Genomic DNA, 27,645 nt, shown 5'->3' with positions numbered 1-27,645 from the left:
CCATAGTAAATCTTGAATGGTTTGTCTGATATTGAGTTGTCTTCTACCATTAGTACCATAGTATATCTTGGAAGGTTTGTCTGATATAGCGTTGTCTTCTACCATTAGTACCATAGTAAATCTTGAATGGTTTGTCTGATATTGAGTTGTCTTCTACCATTAGTACCATAGTAAATCTTGAATGGTTTGTCTGATATTGCGTTGTCTTCCACCATTAGTACCATAGTAAATCTTGGAAGGTTTGTCTGATATTGAGTTGTCTTCTACCATTAGTGTCATAGTAAATCTTGGAAGGTTTGTCTGATATTAAGTTGTCCTCTACCATTAGTACCATAGTATATCTTGGAAGGTTTGTCTGATATGGAGTTGTCCTCTACCATTAATACCATAGTATATCTTGGAAGGTTTGTCTGATATTGAGTTGTCTTCTACCATTAGTGTCATAGTAAATCTTGGAAGGTTTGTCTGATATTGAGTTGTCTTCTACCATTAGTACCATAGTAAATCTTGGAAGGTTTGTCTGATATTGAGTTGTCTTCTACCATTAGTACCATAGTAAATCTTGAATCGTTTGTTTGATATTGAGTTGTCTTCTACCATTAGTACCATAGTAAATCTTGGAAGGTTTGTCATATATTGTGTTGTCTTCTACCATTAGTACCATAGTAAATCTTGGAAGGTTTGTCTTAAATTGTGTTGTCTTCTACCATTAGTACCATAGTAAATCTTGGAAGGTTTGTCTTATATTGTGTTGTCTTCTACCATTAGTACCAAAGTAAATCTTGGAAGGTTTGTCTGATATTGAGTTGTCTTCTACCATTAGTACCATAGTAAATCTTGGAAGGTTTGTCTTATATTGTGTTGTCTTCTACCATTAGTACCATAGTAAATCTTGGAAGGTTTGTCTGATATTGAGTTGTCTTCTACCATTAGTACCATAGTAAATCTTGGAAGGTTTGTCTTATATTGTGTTGTCTTCTACCATTAGTACCATAGTAAATCTTGGAAGGTTTGTCTGATATTGAGTTATCTTCTACCATTAGTACCATAGTAAATCTTGAATGGTTTGTCTGATATTGAGTTATCTTCTACCATTAGTACCATAGTAAATCTTGAATGGTTTGTCTTATATTGTGTTTTCTTCTACCATTAGTACCATAGTAAATCTTGGAAGGTTTGTCTGATATTGAGTTGTCTTCTACCATTAGTACCATAGTAAATCTTGGAAGGTTTGTCTGATATTGAGTTGACTTCTACCATTAGTACCATAGTAAATCTTGGAAAGTTTGTCTGATATTGAGTTGTCTTCTACCATTAGTACCATAGTAAATCTTGGAAGGTTTGTCTGATATTGAGTTGTCTTCTACCATTAGTACCATAGTAAATCTTGAATGGTTTGTCTGATATTGAGTTGTCTTCTACCATTAGTACCATAGTATATCTTGGAAGGTTTGTCTGATATAGCGTTGTCTTCTACCATTAGTACCATAGTAAATCTTGAATGGTTTGTCTGATATTGAGTTGTCTTCTACCATTAGTACCATAGTAAATCTTGGAAGGTTTGTCTGATATTAAGTTGACTTCTACCATTAGTACCATAGTAAATCTTGGAAGTTTTGTCTGATATAGCGTTGTCTTCTACCATTAGTACCATAGTAAATCTTGGAAGGTTTGTCTGATATTGAGTTGTCTTCTACCATTAGTACCATAGTAAATCTTGAATGGTTTGTCTGATATTAAGTTGTCTTCTACCATTAGTACCATAGTATATCTTGGAAGGTTTGTCTGATATTGAGTTGTCTTCTACCATTAGTACCATAGTAAATCTTGAATGGTTTGTCTGATATTAAGTTGTCTTCTACCATTAGTACCATAGTATATCTTGGAAGGTTTGTCCGATATTGAGTTGTCTTCTACCATTAGTACCATAGTAAATCTTGAATGATTTGTCTGATATTGAGTTTTCTTCTACCATTAGTACCATAGTAAATCTTGAATGGTTTGTCTGATATTAAGTTGTCTTCTACCATTAGTACCATAGTATATCTTGGAAGGTTTGTCTGATATTGAGTTGTCTTCTACCATTAGTACCATAGTATATCTTGGAAGGTTTGACTGATATTGCGTTGTCTTCTACCATTAGTACCATAGTATATCATGGAAGGTTTGTCTGATATTGCGTTGTCTTCTACCATTAGTACCATAGTATATCTTGGAAGGTTTGTCTGATATTGAGTTGTCTTCTACCATTAGTACCATAGTATATCTTGGAAGGTTTGTCTGATATTGAGTTGTCTTCCACCATTAGTACCATAGTATATCTTGAATGGTTTGTCTGATATTGAGTTGTCTTCTACCATTAGTACCATAGTATATCTTGAATGGTTTGTCTGATATTGCGTTGTCTTCTACCATTAGTACCATAGTATATCTTGGAAGGTTTGTCTGATATTGCGTTGTCTTCCACCATTAGTACCATAGTAAATCTTGAATGGTTTGTCTGATATTAAGTTGTCTTCTATCATTAGTACCATAGTATATCTTGGAAGGTTTGTCTGATATTGAGTTGTCTTCTACCATTAGTACCATAGTAAATCTTGAATGGTTTGTCTGATATTGCGTTGTCTTCCAGCAGCATAACAATTTGGATTGATTGTCTTATATTGTTCGCCTACAAGCAGTACCATAGTATAAAGGCAATTACTTTTTCTATGATCACAAAACGATGTAGTCATAACCTTGAACATTGTAACAATACTGTCATTGCGTCATGACTGCACTCACTTACTCTATTGTTTGAATTTTTTAGACAAAATATTAAGCCTGACATCATTTCGTAGTTGAGTAAACATTCACTATTGAAGATCACTTCAAAAAGATCCATTGTAACTTTAAGTGTTACGTCTCTAAACACCGTTTAAAGTTATTACAATCCATTGTTAAAAAAGGTCTTTAATAGAAAACTAATATATCAAAAGATAATTGTACGGGGGAATGTAAATTAAGTCCACACAATGAATTCGGACAAAATGAGAGGCTCAGATAGGATCCGCTTATTTTTGTCCGCTTTTAACAAACATTTGTATTTTTATCAACATACATTATCTAAATTCTGTCATTCAACCAATGTAAGATGTTCAAGTTCTTTCTTACTGATGCCAAGTTACATTGTATGCAAGTCAGGTTTATTTTTTCATGCATTTTATTCTTTTCCCATCCATTGCAAATGGCAATCAGACGAATATGCATGTGCCTCTTCTGTTTTTTCTTGTTTTTCAGGCATAGATGCAAAGCCATTTTTGTTTGTTTTAATTACAAATGCTGTCCGTGTTACATCTTCGCATTTACGAGCTTTTGGTTAGTATTGCTTTAATTGTATATGCACTTAATGTCAGTCAGACGTCCTTCGCTTTGTGTAGAGGGCTTCAATACTAACAGTTTAACCGTAAACACGGTAGGTAAGTTTTCGGTACAGAGTAAGTCTTGTCTGTCTTGTCTCTCTTAAAATGGACAAAATCAACGCCTACCATTTGAGCTAATGTCACTTCGTCACCGGAAGAACATATGCTGTAACGTGTAAGGTTTCTGAAAGTATTAGTATCATCATTTGCTATAGAGCCCCTATCGCTAATGTTGGCCCCTCAACTATATGGAACTCAATCATCATTGAATACAACCACTATCGCTGACGTTGGCTCGTCAGCTCTATAGAGAAATTCATATGTGGAACTCAATCATCATTTAATACAACCACTATCGCTGACGTTGGCTCGTCAGGTCTATAGAGAAATTCATATGTGGAACTCAATCATCATTTGCTACAACCACTATCGCTGACGTTGGCTCGTCAGCTCTATAGAGAAATTCATATGTGGAACTCAATCATCATTTGCTACAACCACTATCGCTGACGTTGGCTCGTCAGCTCTATAGAGAAATTCATATGTGGAACTCAATCATCATTTGCTACAACCACTAACGCTGACGTTGGCTCGTCAGCTATATAGAGAAATTCATATGAGGGAACTCAATCATCATTTAATACAACCACTATCGCTGACGTTGGCTCGTCAGCTATATAGAGAAATTCATATGTGGAACTCAATCATCATTTGCTACAACCACTATCGCTGACGTTGGCTCGTCAGCCATATAGAGAAATTCATATGAGGGAACTCAATCATCATTTAATACAACCACTATCGCTGACGTTGGCTCGTCAGGTCTATAGAGAAATTCATATGTGGAACTCAATCATCATTTGCTACAACCACTATCGCTGACGTTGGCTCGTCAGCCATATAGAGAAATTCATATGAGGGAACTCAATCATCATTTAATACAACCACTATCGCTGACGTTGGCTCGTCAGCTCTATAGAGAAATTCATATGAGGGAACTCAATCATCATTTGCTACAACCACTAACGCTGACGTTGGCTCGTCAGCTATATAGAGAAATTCATATGAGGGAACTCAATCATCATTTAATACAACCACTATCGCTGACGTTGGCTCGTCAGCTATATAGAGAAATTCATATGTGGAACTCAATCATCATTTGCTACAACCACTATCGCTGACGTTGGCTCGTCAGCCATATAGAGAAATTCATATGAGGGAACTCAATCATCATTTAATACAACCACTATCGCTGACGTTGGGTCGTCAGGTCTATAGAGAAATTCATATGTGGAACTCAATCATCATTTGCTACAACCACTATCGCTGACGTTGGCTCGTCAGCCATATAGAGAAATTCATATGAGGGAACTCAATCATCATTTAATACAACCACTATCGCTGACGTTGGCTCGTCAGCTCTATAGAGAAATTCATATGAGGGAACTCAATCATCATTTGCTACAACCACTAACGCTGACGTTGGCTCGTCAGCTATATACAGAAATTCATATGAGGGAACTCAATCATCATTTAATACAACCACTATCGCTGACGTTGGCTCGTCAGCTATATAGAGAAATTCATATGTGGAACTCAATCATCATTTGCTACAACCACTATCGCTGACGTTGGCTCGTCAGCCATATAGAGAAATTCATATGAGGGAACTCAATCATCATTTAATACAACCACTATCGCTGACGTTGGGTCGTCAGGTCTATAGAGAAATTCATATGTGGAACTCAATCATATTTGCTACAACCACTATCGCTGACGTTGGCTCGTCAGCCATATAGAGAAATTCATATGAGGGAACTCAATCATCATTTAATACAACCACTATCGCTGACGTTGGCTCGTCAGCTCTATAGAGAAATTCATATGAGGGAACTCAATCATCATTTGCTACAACCACTAACGCTGACGTTGGCTCGTCAGCTATATACAGAAATTCATATGAGGGAACTCAATCATCATTTAATACAACCACTATCGCTGACGTTGGCTCGTCAGCTATATAGAGAAATTCATATGTGGAACTCAATCATCATTTGCTACAACCACTATCGCTGACGTTGGCTCGTCAGCCATATAGAGAAATTCATATGAGGGAACTCAATCATCATTTAATACAACCACTATCGCTGACGTTGGCTCGTTAGGTCTATAGAGAAATTCATGTGAGGGAACTCGGCACTCGGTCAAAATCTTGTTTACATTATGGATTGTTTGATAATTTTCTGCAAATGTAATTGATTTTGTGGCCTGGCTGTAGAAACAAAATATGTTAAAATATTTTTTTTTCGACTGTACGGTTTAACGTTGTCCATTATGTTCGATCATATCATTTTCGTATACACTTTTCTAGACTAAGTCAACGTTCTGCAATAATTCACTTCTATTTTAATGAGTTGCCGGGCCTCTACTTGATAAGTGTGACGATGAAAAAGACGCTTTTATCATATCATTATAAAAGAGTTTATCGTTAAATATGAGCGATTAACTATTGTGCATAAACAAAAATATTAACGTTATAGACGTGAATTATTTTAAGTTAAAACCGACAATTTAAAACAATAGTTTGTAGAATAGTATAATGCTTACCACGAAATGGGTGAACTATCTTGCAAATGTGGTAATATTGTCTTTCATTGACACAGGTAAGATATACATTATATAAAATATATTAATTAGATTGTTTAAAACAGTTCAACTTATTTTTTTCATTCATATAGATTCCTGCATCAGCTAACATGACCATATTGAAATATATTATTTTCACATCGTCCGTTTATTTGTGATATGCTGTTGCTTTAGACCATTTGGTGATGACAGTTATAATTAAAACCAAAAGCCAATTCGCTAACAGCTAACGTATTTGACAATTGCTACACAAATCATAGATGTTTAATACGTATGTTAAGTAAGATGCGATCTTGAAGAGACGGCGCATTGGCGCGTACTTTGAGTCAGTAATCGTTTTTGTTCGGGTTGGTTTTTCAAAACAATTTGATCGGCATCATCATGTAAATAAAATTGTGAGGACCTAAGACAACTGTTAAAATAAGCATTTTCCGGTAGACAGGATTTTCTATGTACAAGATAAAGAAAAATATTCGAAAGTAAAACTATGGTGGCATATAATTGCCGTAAGATAACCTGTTAACGATCGCGAATTGTTTCATGTTAACCACTTAATTTTCGCGATAATTATCTAGCTAACTAGTTAATATTCGCGTTACTTTTTTCGGTAAGATAAATATCATAAGACTAAAAACAGGCTTGAAAGTGCCCAGTACTGCCACATATTACCTTTTTAGCTGTACAACATTAACAGGTTATCTAGTTATTGTTTGCGAATTCCACTTAATAAGTAAGATTCTAACTGGTTAACGTAATAAGATTCGTGTTCTGAGCTATAAATGCATTCCAGTTTCAGGCGCTAACAGGTGCTAACAGGTTTATGGTGTGCGAATTCCACTTAATAAGTAACATACACGTAACAAGATTCGTGTTACCACTAATAGTTGATGCCAAACTAGCGCTTGTTAACTGGCAAAAGTAACAGTAGCGAAAGCCGTCCTTCTCAATTCTGTCGTGACTATTTTATTTTGTGAACATATCACGTGCACATTTTTCACATATTATAACCACAGTAATCCTTTGAACATGCTTAAATGTTGTATGTATAAAAAATGTTTCGTAGAAATAAATATCTTTTAAACTAAGCAAAAGTAAGACGAGATGCATTCCAATAGCAACAAAATAGTACACAATGTAATAACACATTTATTGTTCTTTCCAATTTATAACTTATACGCTCTAGTTAACTGTTGTTTCGATTTCTTTAGTTTATATGTCTTTGCCATTAAACATGAAATTAAATTACCATTTTACTCCCATTGAACTCCAATAATGATAGCATAGTTTGTTAAAAATAAACGAATACATCAAAAAGAAATAATTCCATATTAATTTACTATACCTAACGTAGTCTAAGTTAAATCAATGCATTATATGAGCTATGTCACATTTCCGAATGTCTTAAGTATTGTGAATGTCGCGAATGGTTGAAATGTCGTGAATGTCGCGAATGGTTAAAATGTAGTAAATGTCGCGAATGGTTGAAATGTAGTGAAATTCGCGAATGGCTGAAATGTAGTGAATGCCGCGAATGGTTGAATGTAATAAATGTTGCGAATGGTTGAAATGCTGAGAATGGTTGAAATGTCGTGAATGTCGCAAAAGGTTGAAATGTAGTGAACGTCGCGAATGGTTAAAATGTAGTAGATGTCGCGAATGGTTGAAATGTAGTGAATGCCGCGAATGGTTGAAATGTAATGAATGTTGCGAATGGTTGAAAAGTAGTGAATGTCGCGAATGGTTGAAATGTCGTGAATGTCGCAAAAGGTTGAAATGTAGTGAATGTCGCGAATGGTTGAAATGTAGTGAATGTCGCGAATGGTTGAAATGTAGTGAATGTCTCGAATGGTTGAAATGTAGTGAATGTCGCAAAAGGTTGAAATGTAGTGAATGTTGCGAATGGTTGAAATGTAGTGAATGTCGCGAATGGTTGAAATGTAGTGAATGACGCAAAAGGTTGAAATGTAGTGAATGTCGCAAAAGGTTGAAATGTAGTGAATGTCGCGAATGGTTGAAATGTAGTGAATGCCGCATAAGGTTCAAATGTAGTGAATGTTGCGAATGGTTGAAATGAAGTGAATGTCTCAAAAGGTTGAAATGTAGTGAATGTTGCGAATGGTTGAAATGTAGTGAATGTCTCGAATGGCTGAAATGTAGTGAATGCCGCGAATGGTTGAAATGTAATAAATGTCGCGAATGGTTGAAATGTAGTGAATGTCGCAAATGGTTGAAATGCTGAGAATGGTTGAAATGTAGTGAAATGATGCGAATGTGGTGAATGGTTGAAATGTAGTGAATGTCGCGAATGATTGAAATGTAGTGAATATCTCGAATGGTTTAAATGTAGTGAATGTCGCGAATGGTTGAAATGTAGTGAATAATGCAAATGGTTGAAATGTAGTGAATGTCGCAAATGGTTGAAATGTAGTCAATGTCGCAAAAGGTTGAAATGTAGTGGATGCCGCGAATGGTTGAAATCTAATGAATGTCGCGAATGGTTGAAATGTAGTGAATGTCGTGAATGGTTGAAATGCTGAGAATGTTTGAAATGTAGTGAAATGTTGCAAATGTGGTGAATGGTTGAAATGTAGTGAATGTCGCGAATGGTTGAAATTTAGTGAATGTCTCGAATGGTTGAAATGTAGTGAAATTCGTGAATGGTTGAAATGCTGAGCATGTTTAAAATGTAGTGAAATGTTGCGAATGTGGTGAATGGTTGAAATGTAGTGAATGTCGCGAATGGTTGAAATGTAGTGAATGTCTCGAATGGTTGAAATGTAGTGAATGTCGCGAATGGTTGAAATTTAGTGAATGTCGCGAATGGTTGAAATGTAATGAATGTTGCGAATGTGGTGAATGGTTGAAATGTACTGAATATTGCGAATGTGGTCAATGGTTGAAATGTAATGAATGTTGCGAATGTGGTCAATAGTTGAAATGTAATGAATGTTGCGAATGTCGCGAATGGTTGAAATGTTATGAATGTTGCGAATGTCGCGAATGGTTGAAATATAATGAATGTTGCGAATTTTGCGAACGGTTGAAATGTAATGAATGTTGCGAATAGTTATAATGTAGTAAAAGTTGCAAATGGTTGAAATGCTGAGAATGGTTGAAATGTAATGAATGTCGAAAATGGTTCTAATGTAATGAATGTTGCGAATGTCGCGAATGGCTGAAATGTAATGAATGCCGCGAATGGTTAAAATGTCGTAAATGTCGCAAAAGGTTAAAATGTAGTGAATGTCGCAAAAGGTTGAAATGTAGTGAATGTCTCGAATGGTTAAAATGTAGTGAATGCCGCAAATGGTTGAAATGTAATGAATGTCGCGAATGGTTGAAATGTAGTGAATGCCGCGAATGGTTGAAATGCTGAGAATGGTTGAACTGTAGTGAATGTTGCGAATGTGGTGAATGTTTGAAATGTAGTGAATGTCGCAAATGGTTGAAATGTAGTTAATGTCGCGAATGGTTGAAATGTAGTGAATGTCGCGAATGGTTGAAATGTAGTGAAATTCGCGAATGGTTGAAATGTAGTGAATGCCGCGAATGGTTGAAATGTAATGAATGTTGCGAATGGCTGAAATGCTGAGAATGGTTGAAATGTCGTGAATGTCGCAAAAGGTTGAAATGTAGTGAACGTCGCAATTGGTTGAAATGTAGTGAATGTCGCGAATGGTTGAAATGTAGTGAATGCCGCGAATGGTTGAAATGTAATGAATGTTGCGAATGGTTGAAATGTAGTGAATGTCGCGAATGGTTGAAAAGTCGTGAATGTCGCAAAAGGTTGAAATGTAGTGAATGTTGCGAATGGTTGAAATGTAGTGAATGTCCCGAATGGTTGAAATGTAGTGAATGTTGCGAATGGTTGAAATGTAGTGAATGTCTTGAATGGTTGAAATGTAGTGAATGTCGTGAATGGTTGAAATGCTGAGCATGTTTGAAATGTAGTGAAATGTTGCGAATGTGGTGAATGGTTGAAATGTAGTAAATGTCGCGAATGGTTGAAATGTAGTGAATGTCTCGAATGGTTGAAATGTAGTGAATGTCTCGAATGGTTAAAATGTAGTGAATGTCGCGAATGGTTGAAATTTAGTGAATGTCGCGAATGGTTGAAATGTAGTGAATGTTGCGAATGGTTGAAATGTAGTGAATGTCTCGAATGGTTGAAATGTAGTGAATGTCGTGAATGGTTGAAATGCTGAGCATGTTTGAAATGTAGTGAAATGTTGCGAATGTGGTGAATGGTTGAAATGTAGTGAATGTCGCGAATGGTTGAAATGTAGTGAATGTCTCGAATGGTTGAAATGTAGTGAATGTCTCGAATGGTTAAAATGTAGTGAATGTCGCGAATGGTTGAAATTTAGTGAATGTCGCGAATGGTTGAAATGTAATGAATGTTGCGAATGTGGTGAATGGTTGAAATGTACTGAATATTGCGAATGTGGTCAATGGTTGAAATGTAATGAATGTTTCGAATGTGGTCAATGGTTGAAATGTAATGAATGTTGCGAATGTCGAGAATGGTTGAAATGTTATGAATGTTGCGAATGTCGCAAATGGTTGAAATGTAATGAATGTTGCGAATTTTGCGAACGGTTGAAATGTACTGAATGTTGCGAATAGTTATAATGTAGTAAAAGTTGCGAATGGTTGAAATGCTGAGAATGGTTGAAATGTAATGAATGTCGAAAATGGTTCTAATGTAATGAATGTTGCGAATGTCGCGAATGGCTGAAATGTAATGAATGCCGCGAATGGTTAAAATGTCGTAAATGTCGCAAAAGGTTGAAATGTAGTGAATGTCTCTAATGGTTAAAATGTAGTGAATGCCGCGAATGGTTGAAATGTAATGAATGTCGCGAATGGTTGAAATGTAGTGAATGTTGCGAATGGTTGAAATGCTGAGAATGGTTGAACTGTAGTGAATGTTGCGAATGTGGTGAATGGTTGAAATGTAGTGAATGTCGCGAATGGTTGAAATGTAGTGAATGTTGCGAATGTGGTGAATGGTTGAAATGTAGTAAATGTCGCGAATGGCTGAAATGTAGTGAATGTCGCGAATGGTTGAAATGTAGTGAATGTCGCGAATGTGGTCAATGGTTGAAATGTACTGAATGTTGCGAATGTGGTCAATGGTTGAAATATAATGAATGTTGCGAATGTGGTCAATGGTTGAAATGTACTGAATGTTGCGAATGTGGTCAATGGTTGAAATGTAATGAATATTGCGAATGTGGTCAATGGTTGAAATGTAATGAATGTTGCGAATGTGGTCAATGGTTGAAATGTAATGAATGTTGCGAATGTCGCCAATGGTTGAAATGTTATGAATGTTGCCAATGTCGCGAATGGTTGAAATGTAATGAATGTTGCGAATGCGGTCAATGGTTGAAATGTAATGAATGTTGCGAATGTCGCGAATGGTTGAAATGTTATGAATACTGCGAATGTCGCGAATGGTTGAAATATAATGAATGTTGCGAATGTCGCGAACGGTTGAAATGTAATGAATGTTGCGAATAGTTAAAATGTAGTTAAAGTTGCGAATGGTTGAAATGCTGAGAATGGTTGAAATGTAATGAAAGTCGAAAATGGTTCTAAAGTAATGAATGTTGCGAATGTCGCGAATGGTTGAAATGTAATGAATGCCGCGAATGGCTAAAATGTCGTAAATGTCGCAAAAGGTTAAAATGTAGTGAATGTCGCAAAAGGTTGAAATGTAGTGAATGTCTCGAATGGTTAAAATGTAGTGAATGCCGCGAATGGTTGAAATGCTGAGCATGTTTAGAATGTAGTGAAATGTTGCGAATGTGGTGAATGGTTGAAATGTAGTGAATGTCGCGAATGGTTGAAATGTAGTGAATGTCTCGAATGGTTGAAATGTAGTGAATGTCGCGAATGGTTGAAATTTAGTGAATGTCGCGAATGGTTGAAATGTAATGAATGTTGCGAATGTGGTGAATGGTTGAAATGTACTGAATATTGCGAATGTGGTCAATGGTTGAAATGTAATGAATGTTGCGAATGTGGTCAATAGTTGAAATGTAATGAATGTTGCGAATGTCGCGAATGGTTGAAATGTTATGAATGTTGCGAATGTCGCGAATGGTTGAAATATAATGAATGTTGCGAATTTTGCGAACGGTTGAAATGTAATGAATGTTGCGAATAGTTATAATGTAGTAAAAGTTGCGAATGGTTGAAATGCTGAGAATGGTTGAAATGTAATGAATGTCGAAAATGGTTCTAATGTAATGAATGTTGCGAATGTCGCGAATGGCTGAAATGTAATGAATGCCGCGAATGGTTAAAATGTCGTAAATGTCGCAAAAGGTTAAAATGTAGTGAATGTCGCAAAAGGTTGAAATGTAGTGAATGTCTCGAATGGTTAAAATGTAGTGAATGCCGCAAATGGTTGAAATGTAATGAATGTCGCGAATGGTTGAAATGTAGTGAATGCCGCGAATGGTTGAAATGCTGAGAATGGTTGAACTGTAGTGAATGTTGCGAATGTGGTGAATGTTTGAAATGTAGTGAATGTCGCAAATGGTTGAAATGTAGTTAATGTCGTGAATGGTTGAAATGTAGTGAATGTCGCGAATGGTTGAAATGTAGTGAATGTCGCGAATGGTTGAAATGTAGTGAAATTCGCGAATGGTTGAAATGTAGTGAATGCCGCGAATGGTTGAAATGTAATGAATGTTGCGAATGGCTGAAATGCTGAGAATGGTTGAAATGTCGTGAAGGTCGCAAAAGGTTGAAGGGTAGTGAACGTCGCAATTGGTTGAAATGTAGTGAATGTCGCGAATGGTTGAAATGTAGTGAATGCCGCGAATGGTTGAAATGTAATGAATGTTGCGAATGGTTGAAATGTAGTGAATGTCGCGAATGGTTGAAAAGTCGTGAATGTCGCAAAAGGTTGAAATGTAGTGAATGTTGCGAATGGTTGAAATGTAGTGAATGTCCCGAATGGTTGAAATGTAGTGAATGTTGCGAATGGTTGAAATGTAGTGAATGTCTTGAATGGTTGAAATGTAGTGAATGTCGTGAATGGTTGAAATGCTGAGCATGTTTGAAATGTAGTGAAATGTTGCGAATGTGGTGAATGGTTGAAATGTAGTGAATGTCGCGAATGGTTGAAATGTAGTGAATGTCTCGAATGGTTGAAATGTAGTGAATGTCTCGAATGGTTAAAATGTAGTGAATGTCGCGAATGGTTGAAATTTAGTGAATGTCGCGAATGGTTGAAAAGTAGTGAATGTTGCGAATGGTTGAAATGTAGTGAATGTCTCGAATGGTTGAAATGTAGTGAATGTCATGAATGGTTGAAATGCTGAGCATGTTTGAAATGTAGTGAAATGTTGCGAATGTGGTGAATGGTTGAAATGTAGTGAATGTCGCGAATGGTTGAAATGTAGTGAATGTCTCGAATGGTTGAAATGTAGTGAATGTCTCGAATGGTTAAAATGTAGTGAATGTCGCGAATGGTTGAAATTTAGTGAATGTCGCGAATGGTTAAAATGTAATGAATGTTGCGAATGTGGTGAATGGTTGAAATGTACTGAATATTGCGAATGTGGTCAATGGTTGAAATGTAATGAATGTTTCGAATGTGGTCAATGGTTGAAATGTAATGAATGTTGCGAATGTCGAGAATGGTTGAAATGTTATGAATGTTGCGAATGTCGCAAATGGTTGAAATGTAATGAATGTTGCGAATTTTGCGAACGGTTGAAATGTACTGAATGTTGCGAATAGTTATAATGTAGTAAAAGTTGCGAATGGTTGAAATGCTGAGAATGGTTGAAATGTAATGAATGTCGAAAATGGTTCTAATGTAATGAATGTTGCGAATGTCGCGAATGGTTGAAATGTAGTGAATGTTGCGAATGGTTGAAATGCTGAGAATGGTTGAACTGTAGTGAATGTTGCGAATGTGGTGAATGGTTGAAATGTAGTGAATGTCGCGAATGGTTGAAATGTAGTGAATGTTGCGAATGTGGTGAATGGTTGAAATGTAGTGAATGTCGCGAATGGCTGAAATGTAGTGAATGTCGCGAATGGTTGAAATGTAATGAATGTTGCGAATGTGGTCAATGGTTGAAATGTACTGAATGTTGCGAATGTGGTCAATGGTTGAAATATAATGAATGTTGCGAATGTGGTCAATGGTTGAAATGTACTGAATGTTGCGAATGTGGTCAATGGTTGAAATGTAATGAATATTGCGAATGTGGTCAATGGTTGAAATGTAATGAATGTTGCGAATGTGGTCAATGGTTGAAATGTAATGAATGTTGCGAATGTCGCCAATGGTTGAAATGTTATGAATGTTGCGAATGTGGTCAATGGTTGAAATGTAATGAATGTTGCGAATGTCGCCAATGGTTGAAATGTTATGAATGTTGCCAATGTCGCGAATGGTTGAAATGTAATGAATGTTGCGAATGCGGTCAATGGTTGAAATGTAATGAATGTTGCGAATGTCGCGAATGGTTGAAATGTTATGAATATTGCGAATGTCGCGAATGGTTGAAATGTAATGAATGTTGCGAATGTCGCGAACGGTTGAAATGTAATGAATGTTGCGAATAGTTAAAATGTAGTAAAAGTTGCGAATGGTTGAAATGCTGAGAATGGTTGAAATGTAATGAAAGTCGAAAATGGTTCTAAAGTAATGAATGTTGCGAATGTCGCGAATGGTTGAAATGTAATGAATGCCGCGAATGGCTAAAATGTCGTAAATGTCGCAAAAGGTTAAAATGTAGTGAATGTCGCAAAAGGTTGAAATGTAGTGAATGTCTCGAATGGTTAAAATGTAGTGAATGCCGCGAATGGTTAAATGTAATGAATGTCGCGAATGGTTGAAATGTAGTGAATGTCGCGAATGGTTGAAATGCTGAGAATGGTTGAACTGTAGTGAATGTTGCGAATGTGGTGAATGGTTGAAATGTAGTGAATGGTTGAAATGTAGTAAATGTTGCAAATGGTTGAAATGCTGTGAATGATTGAAATGTAGTGAGTTTTGCGAAGGGTTGAAATGTTTTGAATGTTGCAAATGTAGTAAATATGGCGAATGGTTCAAATGTAGTGAATAAAGTAAATTGTTCAAATGTAGTGAATGTTGCGAAGGGTTGAAATTTATTGAATGTTACGAATGGTTGAAATATAGTGAATGTCGCGAATGGTTGAAATGTAGTGAATGTTGCAAAGGGTTAAAATGTAGTGAATGTCGCGAATGGTTCAAATGTAGTGAATGTTGCAAAGGGTTAAAATGTAGTGAATGTTACGAATGGTTGAACTATAGTTAATGTCGCGAAGGTCTGAAATGTAGTGAACGTCTCGAATGGTTGAAATGAAGTGAATGTTGCAAAGTGTTGAACTGTATTGAATGTTGCGAATGGTTGAAATGTAGTAAATATCGCGAATCGTTGAAATGCTGAGAATGGTTTAAATGTAATGAATGTTGCGAATGTGGTGAATGGTTGAAATGTTATGAATATTGCGAATGTCGCGTATGGTTGAAATGTAATGAATGTTGCGAATGTCGCGAACGGTTGAAATGTAATGAATGTTGCGAATAGTTAAAATGTAGTAAAAGTTGCGAATGGTTGAAATGCTGAGAATGGTTGAAATGTAATGAATGTCGAAAATGATTCTAATGTAATGAATGTTGCGAATGTCGCGAATGGTTGAAATGTAATGAATGCAGCGAATAGTTAAAATGTCGTAAATGTCGCAAAAGGTTAAAATGTAGTGAATGTCGCAAAAGGTTGAAATGTAGTGAATGTCTCAAATGGTTAAAATGTAGTGAATGCCGCGAATGGTTGAAATGTTATGAATGTCGCGAAGGGTTGAAATGTAATGAATGTCGCAAATGGTTGAAATGCTGAGAATGGTTGAACTGTAGTGAATGTTGCGAATGTGGTGAATGGTTGAAATGTAGTGAATGTCGCGAATGGTTGAAATGCTGAGAATGGTTGAAATGTAATGAATGTTGCGAATGTCGTGAATGGTTGTAATGTAGTGAATGTCACGAATGGTTGAAATGTAGTGAATGTCGCGAATGGTTGAAATGCTGAGAATGGTTGAAATGTAGTGAATGTCGCAGATGGTTGAAATGTAATGAATTTTGCGAATGGTTGAAATGCTGAGAATGGTTTAAATGTAGTGAATATCGCAAATGGTTGAAATGTAATGAATTTATTTTGTGAATGGTGAAATGCTGAGAATGGTTGCAATGTTGAGAATGGTTGAAATGTAGTAAATGTTGCAAATGGCTGAAATGCTGAGAATGATTGAAATGTAGTGAGTTTTGCGAAGGGTTGAAATGTTTTGAATGTTGCAAATGTAGTAAATATGGCGAATGGTTCAAATGTAGTGAATAAAGTAAATTGTTCAAATGTAATGAATGTTGCGAAGGGTTGAAATGTAGTGAATGTTACGAATGGTTGAAATATAGTGAATGTCGCAAATGGTTGAAATGTAGTGAATGTTGCAAAGGGTTAAAATGTAGTGAATGTCGCGAATGGTTCAAATGTAGTGAATGTTGCAAAGGGTTAAAATGTAGTGAATGTTACGAATGGTTGAAATATAGTGAATGTCGCGAATGGTTGAAATGTAGTGAATGTTGCAAAGGGTTAAAATGTAGTGAATGTCGCGAATGGTTCAAATGTAGTGAATGTTGCAAAAGGGTTAAAATGTAGTGATTGTTACGAATGGTTGAAATGTAGTAAATGTCGCGAATGATTGAAATGTAGTGAATGTTGCAAATGATTGAACTATAGTTAATGTCTCGAAGGGCTGAAATGTAGTGAACGTCTCGAATGGTTGAAATGAAGTAAATTTTGCAAAGTGCTGAACTGTATTAAATGTTGCGAATGGTTGAAATGTAGAAAATATCGCGAATCGTTGAAATGCTGAGAATGGTTGAAATGTAGTGAAAGTCGGGAATGGTTAAAATGTAATAAAGTTTTGACTGGTTGAAATGTAGTGAATGTCGCGAACGGTTGAAATGCTGAGAATCGTTCAAATGTAGCGAATGTCGCGAATGGTTGAAATCCTGAGAATAGTTCAAATGTAGTGAATGTCCCGAATGTTGTGAATGATTGAAATGTAGGGAATGTCGCGAATGTGGTGAATGGTTGAAAGGTAATGAATGTTGCGAATGGTTGAAATGTTCTAATCACGAACACTTTTTGATGATAAAGGTCACAAAAAGCTTATTCGATTAACAATAAAACACGACCGAAATGTCTGGAAATGAATAAGCACCCGCAGCGTCCGTCAAGAAGTTCACTAATCTTTAATGATAATATTGAACCAAATGATCCAAATAAGGAAAGGTAATTAGTCATTTTGCTCTCTGCTTCTTTTTATGGCTTGAAATAAATAATAAAAAATATATTTTATTGATATTCAGTTTGCTTTATCAATGATAATTTTCTGTCTGTCAGTTTAGTTACACTGACCTGAGATTTCAAGAAAATATTACTCGTTGGCAAAATCGAAAACATGTCTCGGCTAAAAACAAATGTTGAAAATAGTTTATTATTTTAGGCTTGTTTATCTACATACTGCTTAAGTTTAGTATTAAGAAAATTGCACAACCATCAGTTCTGAATGATAACTAGCAAAACAGCTACAATAGAGCCAAGTCGAACAAATAAAAACATATTTGAAATGATGTTTTGCGATTTAATGTGCATAAACTGTTTTTCATTCACGAGTTCCACTGTGTGACTTTGTTGCAGTGTCGTCTGCTGTTTCTTTCATGAATCTGCCGAGCACGATCAGTGTCAGCAGCAGTTTGGAGCCGGGCGACGCCGTCTTTACCGTACGCACCAACAATGACGCCGTCAACGCCGTCACGTTAGCGTCAGCGTCACAGTTCTTCTCACAGGACACCATAAATGATGGTAACGAACAGGCTTTTTCTTTCGTTATAATGGTATGATGGACAATATTTAAACCATGATAAATCATGTTATTGTATGATACTTGTTAAAACTCTTCCCATCAGAAGTTGCATTACATTTACTAGTTTCACTGCCAGTGCAAAATGATATTCCTCGCTTTTAACATCTGGCTGACAAATGCATCTATGGCCAGGTCTGCTGTCAGTCGAAACATGTATGGGGTCCAGTCTCGGAGACGTAACGGAGGTGTTGACGTTCACGGCCACGGACGGCACACTGACGGCCACCGCCACCCTCACCGTCAACATCGTTGACACGGTACACCTCCGTCTTAATATAGGGCTATGGTCATAAGCAATCTGGGGGCAGTCATTTCGCATATGTAATAGATGCTGCACCCACCACTAGAGTTATACAGTTTATACACGAGCGCCTCAGTACGTGTGTATATTAGTGTCAATCACGGTAGTAGCTGACGTATATACTCTGTGCAATGGTGTCAAGGTCACGGTTTAATAGCGTGCTCTATTAGTGAATAGAACTGTTTTTTATCCGCACGCTAGTTTTCCAACGATTAGGCTCCGTCTACTTGTTACCGTTCGGATATAGACAGAAAGAAAAAAAACACTCTAAAACATGGTATACGTCTAAAACACTTTTGTTCTCTTCATAAGTTTATATTACCCTTGGTGACTCGTTCTCTCTATAGGAATGTTTATTGTTGTTGTTGTTTTATCAACTTTGTTTGATCAGCGATTGTCGGATTTTGTTAACATTAATTCATGCGGTGAGTATGGTCACTAAAGGTCCCGATAATGCACAACGTCCCAGCCACAACGTGGAAGCTGACCACATCGGAACGTAATGGTCTGCAGGAGCTGTACGTTATTGACGTGTCTAACGGCTGTGACATTGTCAATTGCGAGGTAACGTCAGTCGTATCCGACACGAACGCTAACGTCTTTGTGCAACAAGGTAAATTGAACCTTTAGAAGTGTTGTTCATGTTTTGAACCCTAACTCAAACTTTAAAGCTGCACTCTCACAGATTCACCATTTTGACAACTATTTTTTTGTCCAGGAATGAGACAATGTTTGCGTAAATATCTGCAAACCAGTGATAAAAGACTGCTGACAAAAAATCAGATTGCAGATTTTCATATTTCCGTTCGAAAATTAATGATTTATGGCTAAGAGCGTTGCTAACGTTTTAGTATGCATAAAACATCATTTTTTTAACCTAAATATGAAAATCTGCGGTCTGATATTCTGTCAGCAGTCTTATATCACTGGTTTCCATGCATTTTCTCGTACACTGGCTCGTTCCAAGATCAAAAAATAAAAAGTTGTCAAAACGTTCAATCTGTGAGAGTGCAGCTTTAAGCTTTGAATAAAAACGGTATTTATTTTTTATTTGTTGAGATTATTTTTATCGTGAAACATTTAAGCATTCAAGCAGTAAAGTGGCTCCATTCTATAATCAAGAATGATATTCTTTTCAGGAACAATGATCGTAGCTGACGTACGAATGCTAAAACAGCCAACTTCCGCTGAAATATCCGTGGACTGCGGCGGCGCAACAGGGACAATTTACCTTGGCGTTTCTATAACAACCCCACCACCAACGACAACCACAAGCAGCACAACAGTGACAACGCCAACAACTACAACTTCTCAAAGTATCACTTTAACACCAACTACAACCATCACGACAACTGCGCCAATAACGCAAACAACCACTGCAGAGGAAACTTCTACAATTACAACGTCACCGACTACTACAACACCAACAACAACCACTGCAACGCAAACTACAACCACTGAAACGCCAACTACGACTACAAAGTTAACTACAATAACAACTTTTACTACAACGCAAATTACAACGCCAACAACAACTACACAACCAACAACAACTACACCGCCAATTACAACTACAACTGCAACCACAACGCCAACTTCAACTACAACGCCAACTACAACTACAAATCCAACAACAATTCCAACGCCAACTACAACAGCAACTACAACGCCAACAACAACTACAAAGCCAATAACAACAATTCCAACGCCAACTACAACAGCAACTACAACGCCAACTACAGCTAAAACGCCAACTACAACAACAACAACAAATACAACGCCAACAACAACTCCAACAGCAACTACAACGCCAACTACAACTACAATGTCAACTACAACTACAACGCCAACAACAACAACGCCAACAACAACTGCAACACCAGCAACAACAACTACATTGCCTACTACAACCACAATACCAACTACAACCAAAACGCCAACTGCAGCGCCAACAACAACGCCAACTATAACTCCATCGATTACAACAGCAACAACTACAGCCACTACAAGGCCAACTACAACCATGACGTCAACTACAACGCAAACAACAACAACTACGCCAACAACAACACCAACTACAAACACAACGCCAACTTTAACTACAACGCAATCTACAACGCCAACAATAACTACAACGCCAACTACAACGCCAACTACAACGCCAACTACTACTCCAACGCTAACTACAACAACAACAACAACAACTACAATCACTACAACGCCAACTACAACGCCAACAACAATTACAACGCCATCTACTACCACAGTGCTAACGTCAACTACAACGCCAACTACAATAACACCAACTACAACTACAACGCAAGCTACAACTACTACGCAAACTACAACGCCAACAACAACTACAACGCCAACTACAACGCCAACTACAACGCCAACGCCAACTACAACATCAACGCTAACTACAGCTTCAACGCCAACTACAACTACAACGCCAACTACAGCGCCAACTACAATTTCAACGCTAACTTCAATTACAAAGCAAACAACAACTACAACGCCGATTACAACTACACCAACAACAACTAAAACGCCAACTTCACCTCCAACGACAACTACAACTTCAACGCAAACAACAACTGCAAAGCCGATTACAACTACAACGCCAACTACAACTCCAACGCCAATTACAACAACAACTACAACTTCAACGCCAACAACAACTACAACGCCAACTATAACCACAACACCGACTACTAGTTTAACGCCAACAACATCTACAACGCCAACAACAATAACAACGCTAACTACAACTTTAACGCCAACAACAACGCCAACAACAACTGCAACACCAGCAACACCAGCAACAACAACTACATTGCCAACTACAACCACAATGCCAACTACAACCACAACGCCAACTGCAGCGCCAACTACAACCATGACGTCAACTACAACGCCAGCAACAACTACATCGCCAACAACAACACCAACTACAACCACAACGCAAAATTCAACAACAACGCAATCTACAACGCCAACAATAACTACAACACCAACAACAACTACAACGCCAACTACAACTACAACTACAACTCCAGCGCTAACTACAACAACAACAACTACATTCACTACAATGCCAACTAAAACACCAACTACAACTACAACGCCAACAACAGCTACTACGCCAACTACAACTTCAACGCCAACAACAACTACAACGCCAACTACTCCTACAGCTTTAACGTCAACTACAACGCCAACTACAATAACACCAACTACAACTACAACGCCAACTACAACTACTACGCCAACTACAACTACAACGCCAACAAAAACTACAACGACAACTACATCGCCAACTTCAACCACTACGCCAACTACAACTTCAATGTCAACTACAACTACAGCGCCAACTACAACTACAATACCAACTACAACTACAACGCCAACTACTACTACAGCGCTAACGTCAACTACAACGCCAAGTCCAATAACACCAACTACAACTACAACGCCAACTACAACTTCAATGTCAACTACAACTTCAATGTCAACTACAACTACAACGCCAACTACAACTACAACGCCAACTACAACTACAACGCCAACGCCAACTACAACTACAACGCCAACGCCAACGCCAACTACAACTTCAACGCAAACAACAACTACAACGCCGATTACAACTTCAACGCCAAAAGCCACTACAACGCAAACTACAACTACAACGTCAACTTCTACTACAACGCCAACAACAACGCCAACAACAAGTACGACTGCAAGCACAATGTCAACTACTATTGTAACATCTTCAAATGCTATTATTACATTGCCAATAACAACTACAGAAGTCACTGCATCACCAAGAGCTACTACAACACCAACCATTGCAACAACTACTACAACAAAAACAACACTAAATACGACTAAAATGGCTACTCCTGTTACAACGGCAACTTCAAATTTTTCACAAACCAATACTTCTGCGCTTATTACTTCCACAACATTTATGACTCTTGCACAATTTGATGAGGAACCAGACGTTCAAAACGTAAAGGAGGAGGAGTCCTCAGGGTTCTTTGACAGTCCATGGGTTATTGCGGGGCTGGCTTTGATACCTGTAGTGTTGGGCGGGGCGGGGCTCGCTCTCTGTCTTGCCAGGAGGCTTGGAGCACACGGGCTGAAGAAGGTGGCTGCTGCAAGACGAAGGTATCTAGTGATTTTATTTCTTTACGATCTCATCTAACTATATAAAAAAACTAACTGAAAATATCACCCCAGTGTTAAGTAATCGACTGTGTACGCATATCTTAGACGGTTGCACAGTACGTAAATATCTGCCTGAACATACAACTACCACCTGCTGCATAACCATGTTTTGCATGCTCGGATGTTGAATTGTTGGTGATATTACACTTATATTATTGACTATCCTGTCCGAAGACGAGACAGCGAGGACGAGGAGGAGGATATAGACGTTGTTCAGGAGGAGGCGCCACGGCCATCCACCGAAAGGCGGTTCAGCATCTTCTCGTGCCGAGGTAGCGCCCAGCTGGCGCCCAGTTCAAGGACATTCACGGCCATGACACATCCAGGTACGTGGTTGGGGTCGTATTTTTGCGGAACTGCTCCTTGTATTTAGTATTGACTTCTACTTATACTTTTAGTATTGACTGATTGTCGTGTTTAAGCGGAACTACTCGAATAATTTAGTATAGAATTATGGTGTTGATGATATATCAAAGAATGTATATAGACACGATTTTTTACATAGCTTTTGATGTTGAATTTCAGATGACCACAGTCTTACACCCGTCGGTAAGTGCCTGCCTACTTTTTTATAAAGTAAAACTATACATTTGCCAGTTTGTTTGTTTTTTAAACGCAAGCTACATTTATCATTCAATGCAAACTAATTCCTTGCATTCTTTGTGACAACGATATTTTGCAAAATATACCATCTGATTGGATTTTTTTGATATACAGTAATAACATTGTATTCGTGTGGTAAACAGCTTTTCCACTTATTTTATTAGAGTAATTTCCTTTAGAAAAGCTTGAAAAGAACATATTATTACCATTCACAGAACTGACTGGGATGCGGTTCGTATGAGACTGCAGATGGAAACCTGTCGTAGGCACTATACTTGTGCGACCGTACGTCATCATGGAACCAGTGACATTTTACCGGCATATTCAGATATTGTTTCTTGTGTGATCTTGTGTCCATTAATGACAACAAATGATTGATACTTTAGATGCAGTTACTATAATGTCGATTCTATATTTATATATTGTATAACACCATGGCAACCAATATGTAAACGTTATACGGAATACAACACCATGACTATCACTGTTAATTTTATACAGAATATAACACCATGACGGCGAAATCATTTAACTTTAGATAGAATGCAACACCATGACCATCGGTCAGTAAACTTCGCACACAATGTAACACCTAATCCATATAAACAGCCGCTTCAGTCTTTGACGATTTTTGTGATGGCAACTCTATGTTAGGGGGAACATTACGAATGTCCAAATGTTAAATAGTTCCCTTAACGCGCTGTATTGTGGCTAATGTAGCACCATGACCACCAATATGTAAACATCATACACAATATAACACCATGACCGCCAATCTGTACACTTAGGGTTAGAGACCACTACATAAATTTCATATATATTCTATAGTCAATTGACTAATTTGCACGCGATATAACACTGATTAATAGTGCTTCTCCGCACCATATATGGGAAAAAGAGTTCCACTAAACAATAAACAACGTTTCTTATAAGATAAATACAATTGATTAAACGTAACCACTGTGTTTCCGATAAAGTGGCCACATCCGGTGTAAGGGTACACACAAAAAGGTGAAAATGTAAAAAAAGAGGAAATAGATCCAGCATGTTAAGTCCCTGTTTTTAAATCACAATCCATTCAGCTTCAAACCATATCAAGGTTTGAAAGTAGCTATAATGGTCTGAGATGGTATACAAAGCATGCTTTAGACAAGTGTTAATAAAAAGGGGCTTGTAACACTGAGCAGTCCCTTCCGAATTGTGTGATTTGCATATCAGACAGAAAACAACACCATAATAATCTGTAAACTTCAGACATAATGTAACACCATGACTACCAATCGGTACACTTTAAAATGAAGACCAATCAGTACACTTTATAATGATCACCAATCCATTTACTTACGACACAATGAACCACTATGATCACCAAATCTGTAAACTTTAGATAGAATACTAGACCATGAGCGCCAATCTGTAAACTACATGTGTAGATAGAATACAACACAATGAGTGCCAATCTGTAAACTGTGAATAGAATACAACGCTATGAGTGCCAGTCTGTAAACTGTAGATAAAATACTACACCATAAGTGCCAGTCTGTAAACTGTAGACAGAATACTACACCATGAGCGCCAGTCCAAACAGTCAAAATACAACACCATGAGCGCCAGTCTTCACTCTAGACAAAATAAAACACCATTCGCGCAAATCTGTAAACTGCATGTGCAAATAGAATACAACACAATGAATGCCAATCTGTAAACTGTAGATAGAATACTACACCATGAGCGGCAGTATGTAAACTGTAGATAGAATACTACACCATGAGCGGCAGTATGTAAACTGTAGATAGAATACTACACCATGAGCGGCAGTATGTAAACTGTAGATAGAATACAACACCGTGAGCGGCAGTATGTAAACTGTAGATAGAATACTACACCATGAGCGGCAGTATGTAAACTGTAGATAGAATACAACACCATGAGTGGCAGTATGTAAACTGTAGATAAAATACTTCACCATGAGCGCCAGTATGTACATTTTAAACAGAATACTACACCATGAGCGCCAGTCTGTATACTGTTTATAGAATACTACACCATGAGCGCCAGCCTGTATACTGTAGATGGAATACTACACCATGAGCGCCAGTCTGTATACTGTTTATAGAATACTACACCATGAGCGCCAGTCTGTATACTGTTTATAGAATACTACACCATGAGCGCCAGTCTGTATACTGTAGACATAATACAACACCATGAGCGCAAGTCTGTGAACTGTATATAGAATACTACACCATGAGCGCCAGTCTGTATATTTTAGACAGATTACAACACCATGGCCACCCATCTGCAAACTACAGACCGAATGTTGCTTTTTATGAGCAAAAAAATCCTTACGTAGATTTGAAGAAAAACAAGCAAATTCGTTGAATTGATATCCCCTGCCTGATTGGGCTAAGTCAAGGAATGGAAATCAATTGTTGGTGAACTATATATATTAGTATATGAGTTTGAGTTCGATTGCCACTGTTTGAATTAAAAAAATGTATATATAATGTAGCATTTAGAATTGACCAAGAAACCTAGTTTATGACTCCATGTTACCCAGTTCCAAACTTATCTAAGATTTCATCAAGGCAAACATTCTGATCAAGTTTCATGAAGATTGGTCGAGATATATTGCAAAACATATAGCCTCTAGAGTGTCCACAAGGTTTTTTTAAGATTTGACCCAGTGACCTCATGTTTGACCCCACATGACCTACTAGTTTCAAACTATTCCAAGATTTCATCGAGGCAAACATTCTGATTAAGTTTCATGGAAATTAGAGCAGATGTATTGCTTCTAGAGTGTTCCCAAGATTTCTGTAAGATATGACCTAGTGACCTAGTTTTGACCCCATATGACCAATTTTAAAACACTTGTAATATTTCATAAATGCAAACATTCTGACCAAATCTGAAGATAACTGACCATTCAATATCAATGTTTGGTTCGGGACCCAATTTTTCAAAGATTTCACCTACTGACCTGGTTTCTGACCCCATGTGACCCAGTTGAACTATTCAACAACAATCAAGGAAAACAGTCTGATTAACTTTCATGAATATTAGATTGCCTCTAGTGCGTTCCCAATATTTTTTTCTAAGATTTGACCTATTGACCTTGTTTTTGACCTATATGACCCACTTTTTAAACGTCGAAATTTAACCCAAGAGAACATTCTGACCATGTTTGAACATAATCCGACCAATCACCACCATAAACTAGTTTCGGACAAGATTTTTGAAAGATTTGACCTAGTTACCTATTTTTTATGTTTAGTTTAATAATAGTTTATTGCATGTATGTTGACAATAAAGCAATACAAATATATCATATATATATACCTTATTTAAAGCAAATGAGTGATTAAATGACATGCAAAGGGATCGGGCCATGAGTTATACCAGCATCAGTTACGGCCCTCTCCCAATTTACCTATTTTTTATCACATGTGACCCAGTTTAAAACAAGTCCAGGGGCTCATCAAGGAAAACATTCTGATCAAGTTTCATGAATATTAGACCATACATAATGCATCTAATGTGTTTCAAAGATTTTTCTAAGATTTGACCTAGTGACCTAGTTTTTGACCCCATGTGCCCCACTTTTACAAGCGGTCCATATTTTATCAAGGGTACATCATGACCAAGTTTGAACATAATCCGACCAATCATTTCCATTTCGGACAAAAAAATTCTAAGATTTGACCTAGTGACCTAATTTTCGATCATATGTGACCCAGTTTTAAATAAGTCCAAGATTTCATCAAGGAAAACATTCTGTTTAAGTTTTATGAATATTTGACCATGTATAATGCCTCTAGTATGTTCCAAAGATTTTTCTAAGATTTGACCAAGTGACCTAGTTTATGACCCTATGTGACCCACTGTTACAAGTGGTCGAGATTTGATCAAGGGGAACAAGTAACCGTACACTGAGCGTTCGCCGAAGTAATGTTTATTTCAGATAAAATGTAATGTGTACAAAAACTATGATCAGCTTATTAAAATTCAAATAACAATGTGAAGGAATCTCAACAAGCGACACGTCTCATGCTGTTTGTTTGTTTTGTTGGTGTTCTCCATCAGAAGTCTGAAAAGAGAAAACAATCATTTTACACTTATTCACTGATAACCAGCAAGTGTTTCATCAGGAGGGCTCATGATCGCGAACATTAAATGATCACCACACGATTTCCATAACAACAGGGGAGATTTGAAGAACTTGGTAGAGGGTCACTATTCAATGTTCTTGGTTGAACAATTAAAGCATGTACTTTGTGATTTCAGACTACACTATTTTAAAGTGTATTTTCTTAAGACGGACATGTTTAAACAAATCAGCCCTTTGGCTACTACTCACCAATGACTGTCATTCTGGACGTCTCTGAAAAACGAGATGATTCATTATTTAAAGAATACTGTTTCTCTTACGTTTTAGGATTTTAAATCTAAAACAAAGTCTTTTGACATGGTGCTCACAGA

At 37.2% G+C, this 27,645-nt stretch overlaps 2 protein-coding genes across 2 annotated transcripts in view; one reads left to right on the top strand and one right to left on the bottom strand.

Moving 5' to 3' along the window:
- Nucleotides 1-17,960, bottom strand: part of LOC128231005 (uncharacterized protein DDB_G0271670-like) — a 44,439-nt gene extending 26,479 nt beyond the window's left edge. Inside the window, exon 1 of the mRNA XM_052943429.1 lies at nucleotides 17,777-17,960. Coding sequence (XP_052799389.1) covers nucleotides 17,777-17,960 — 184 coding nt within the window. The remainder of the gene's footprint in view (nucleotides 1-17,776) is intronic.
- Nucleotides 17,961-18,184: 224 nt separating this feature from the next.
- LOC128231004 (uncharacterized) lies at nucleotides 18,185-20,877 on the top strand. The gene is made up of 4 exons (XM_052943428.1): nucleotides 18,185-18,286; nucleotides 18,775-18,943; nucleotides 19,470-20,157; nucleotides 20,277-20,877. Exons 1-4 carry the CDS (start codon nucleotides 18,185-18,187, stop codon nucleotides 20,875-20,877), a joined length of 1,560 nt encoding a protein of 519 aa, XP_052799388.1.
- The last annotated feature ends 6,768 nt before the right edge of the window (nucleotides 20,878-27,645 follow it).

This window comes from Mya arenaria, chromosome 4 (genome assembly GCF_026914265.1).
Source record: "Mya arenaria isolate MELC-2E11 chromosome 4, ASM2691426v1".
Classification (NCBI taxonomy): domain Eukaryota; kingdom Metazoa; phylum Mollusca; class Bivalvia; order Myida; family Myidae; genus Mya; species Mya arenaria.
Note: the sequence above shows the minus strand (reverse complement) of the source record. Positions and strands in the feature narration are given on the sequence as shown.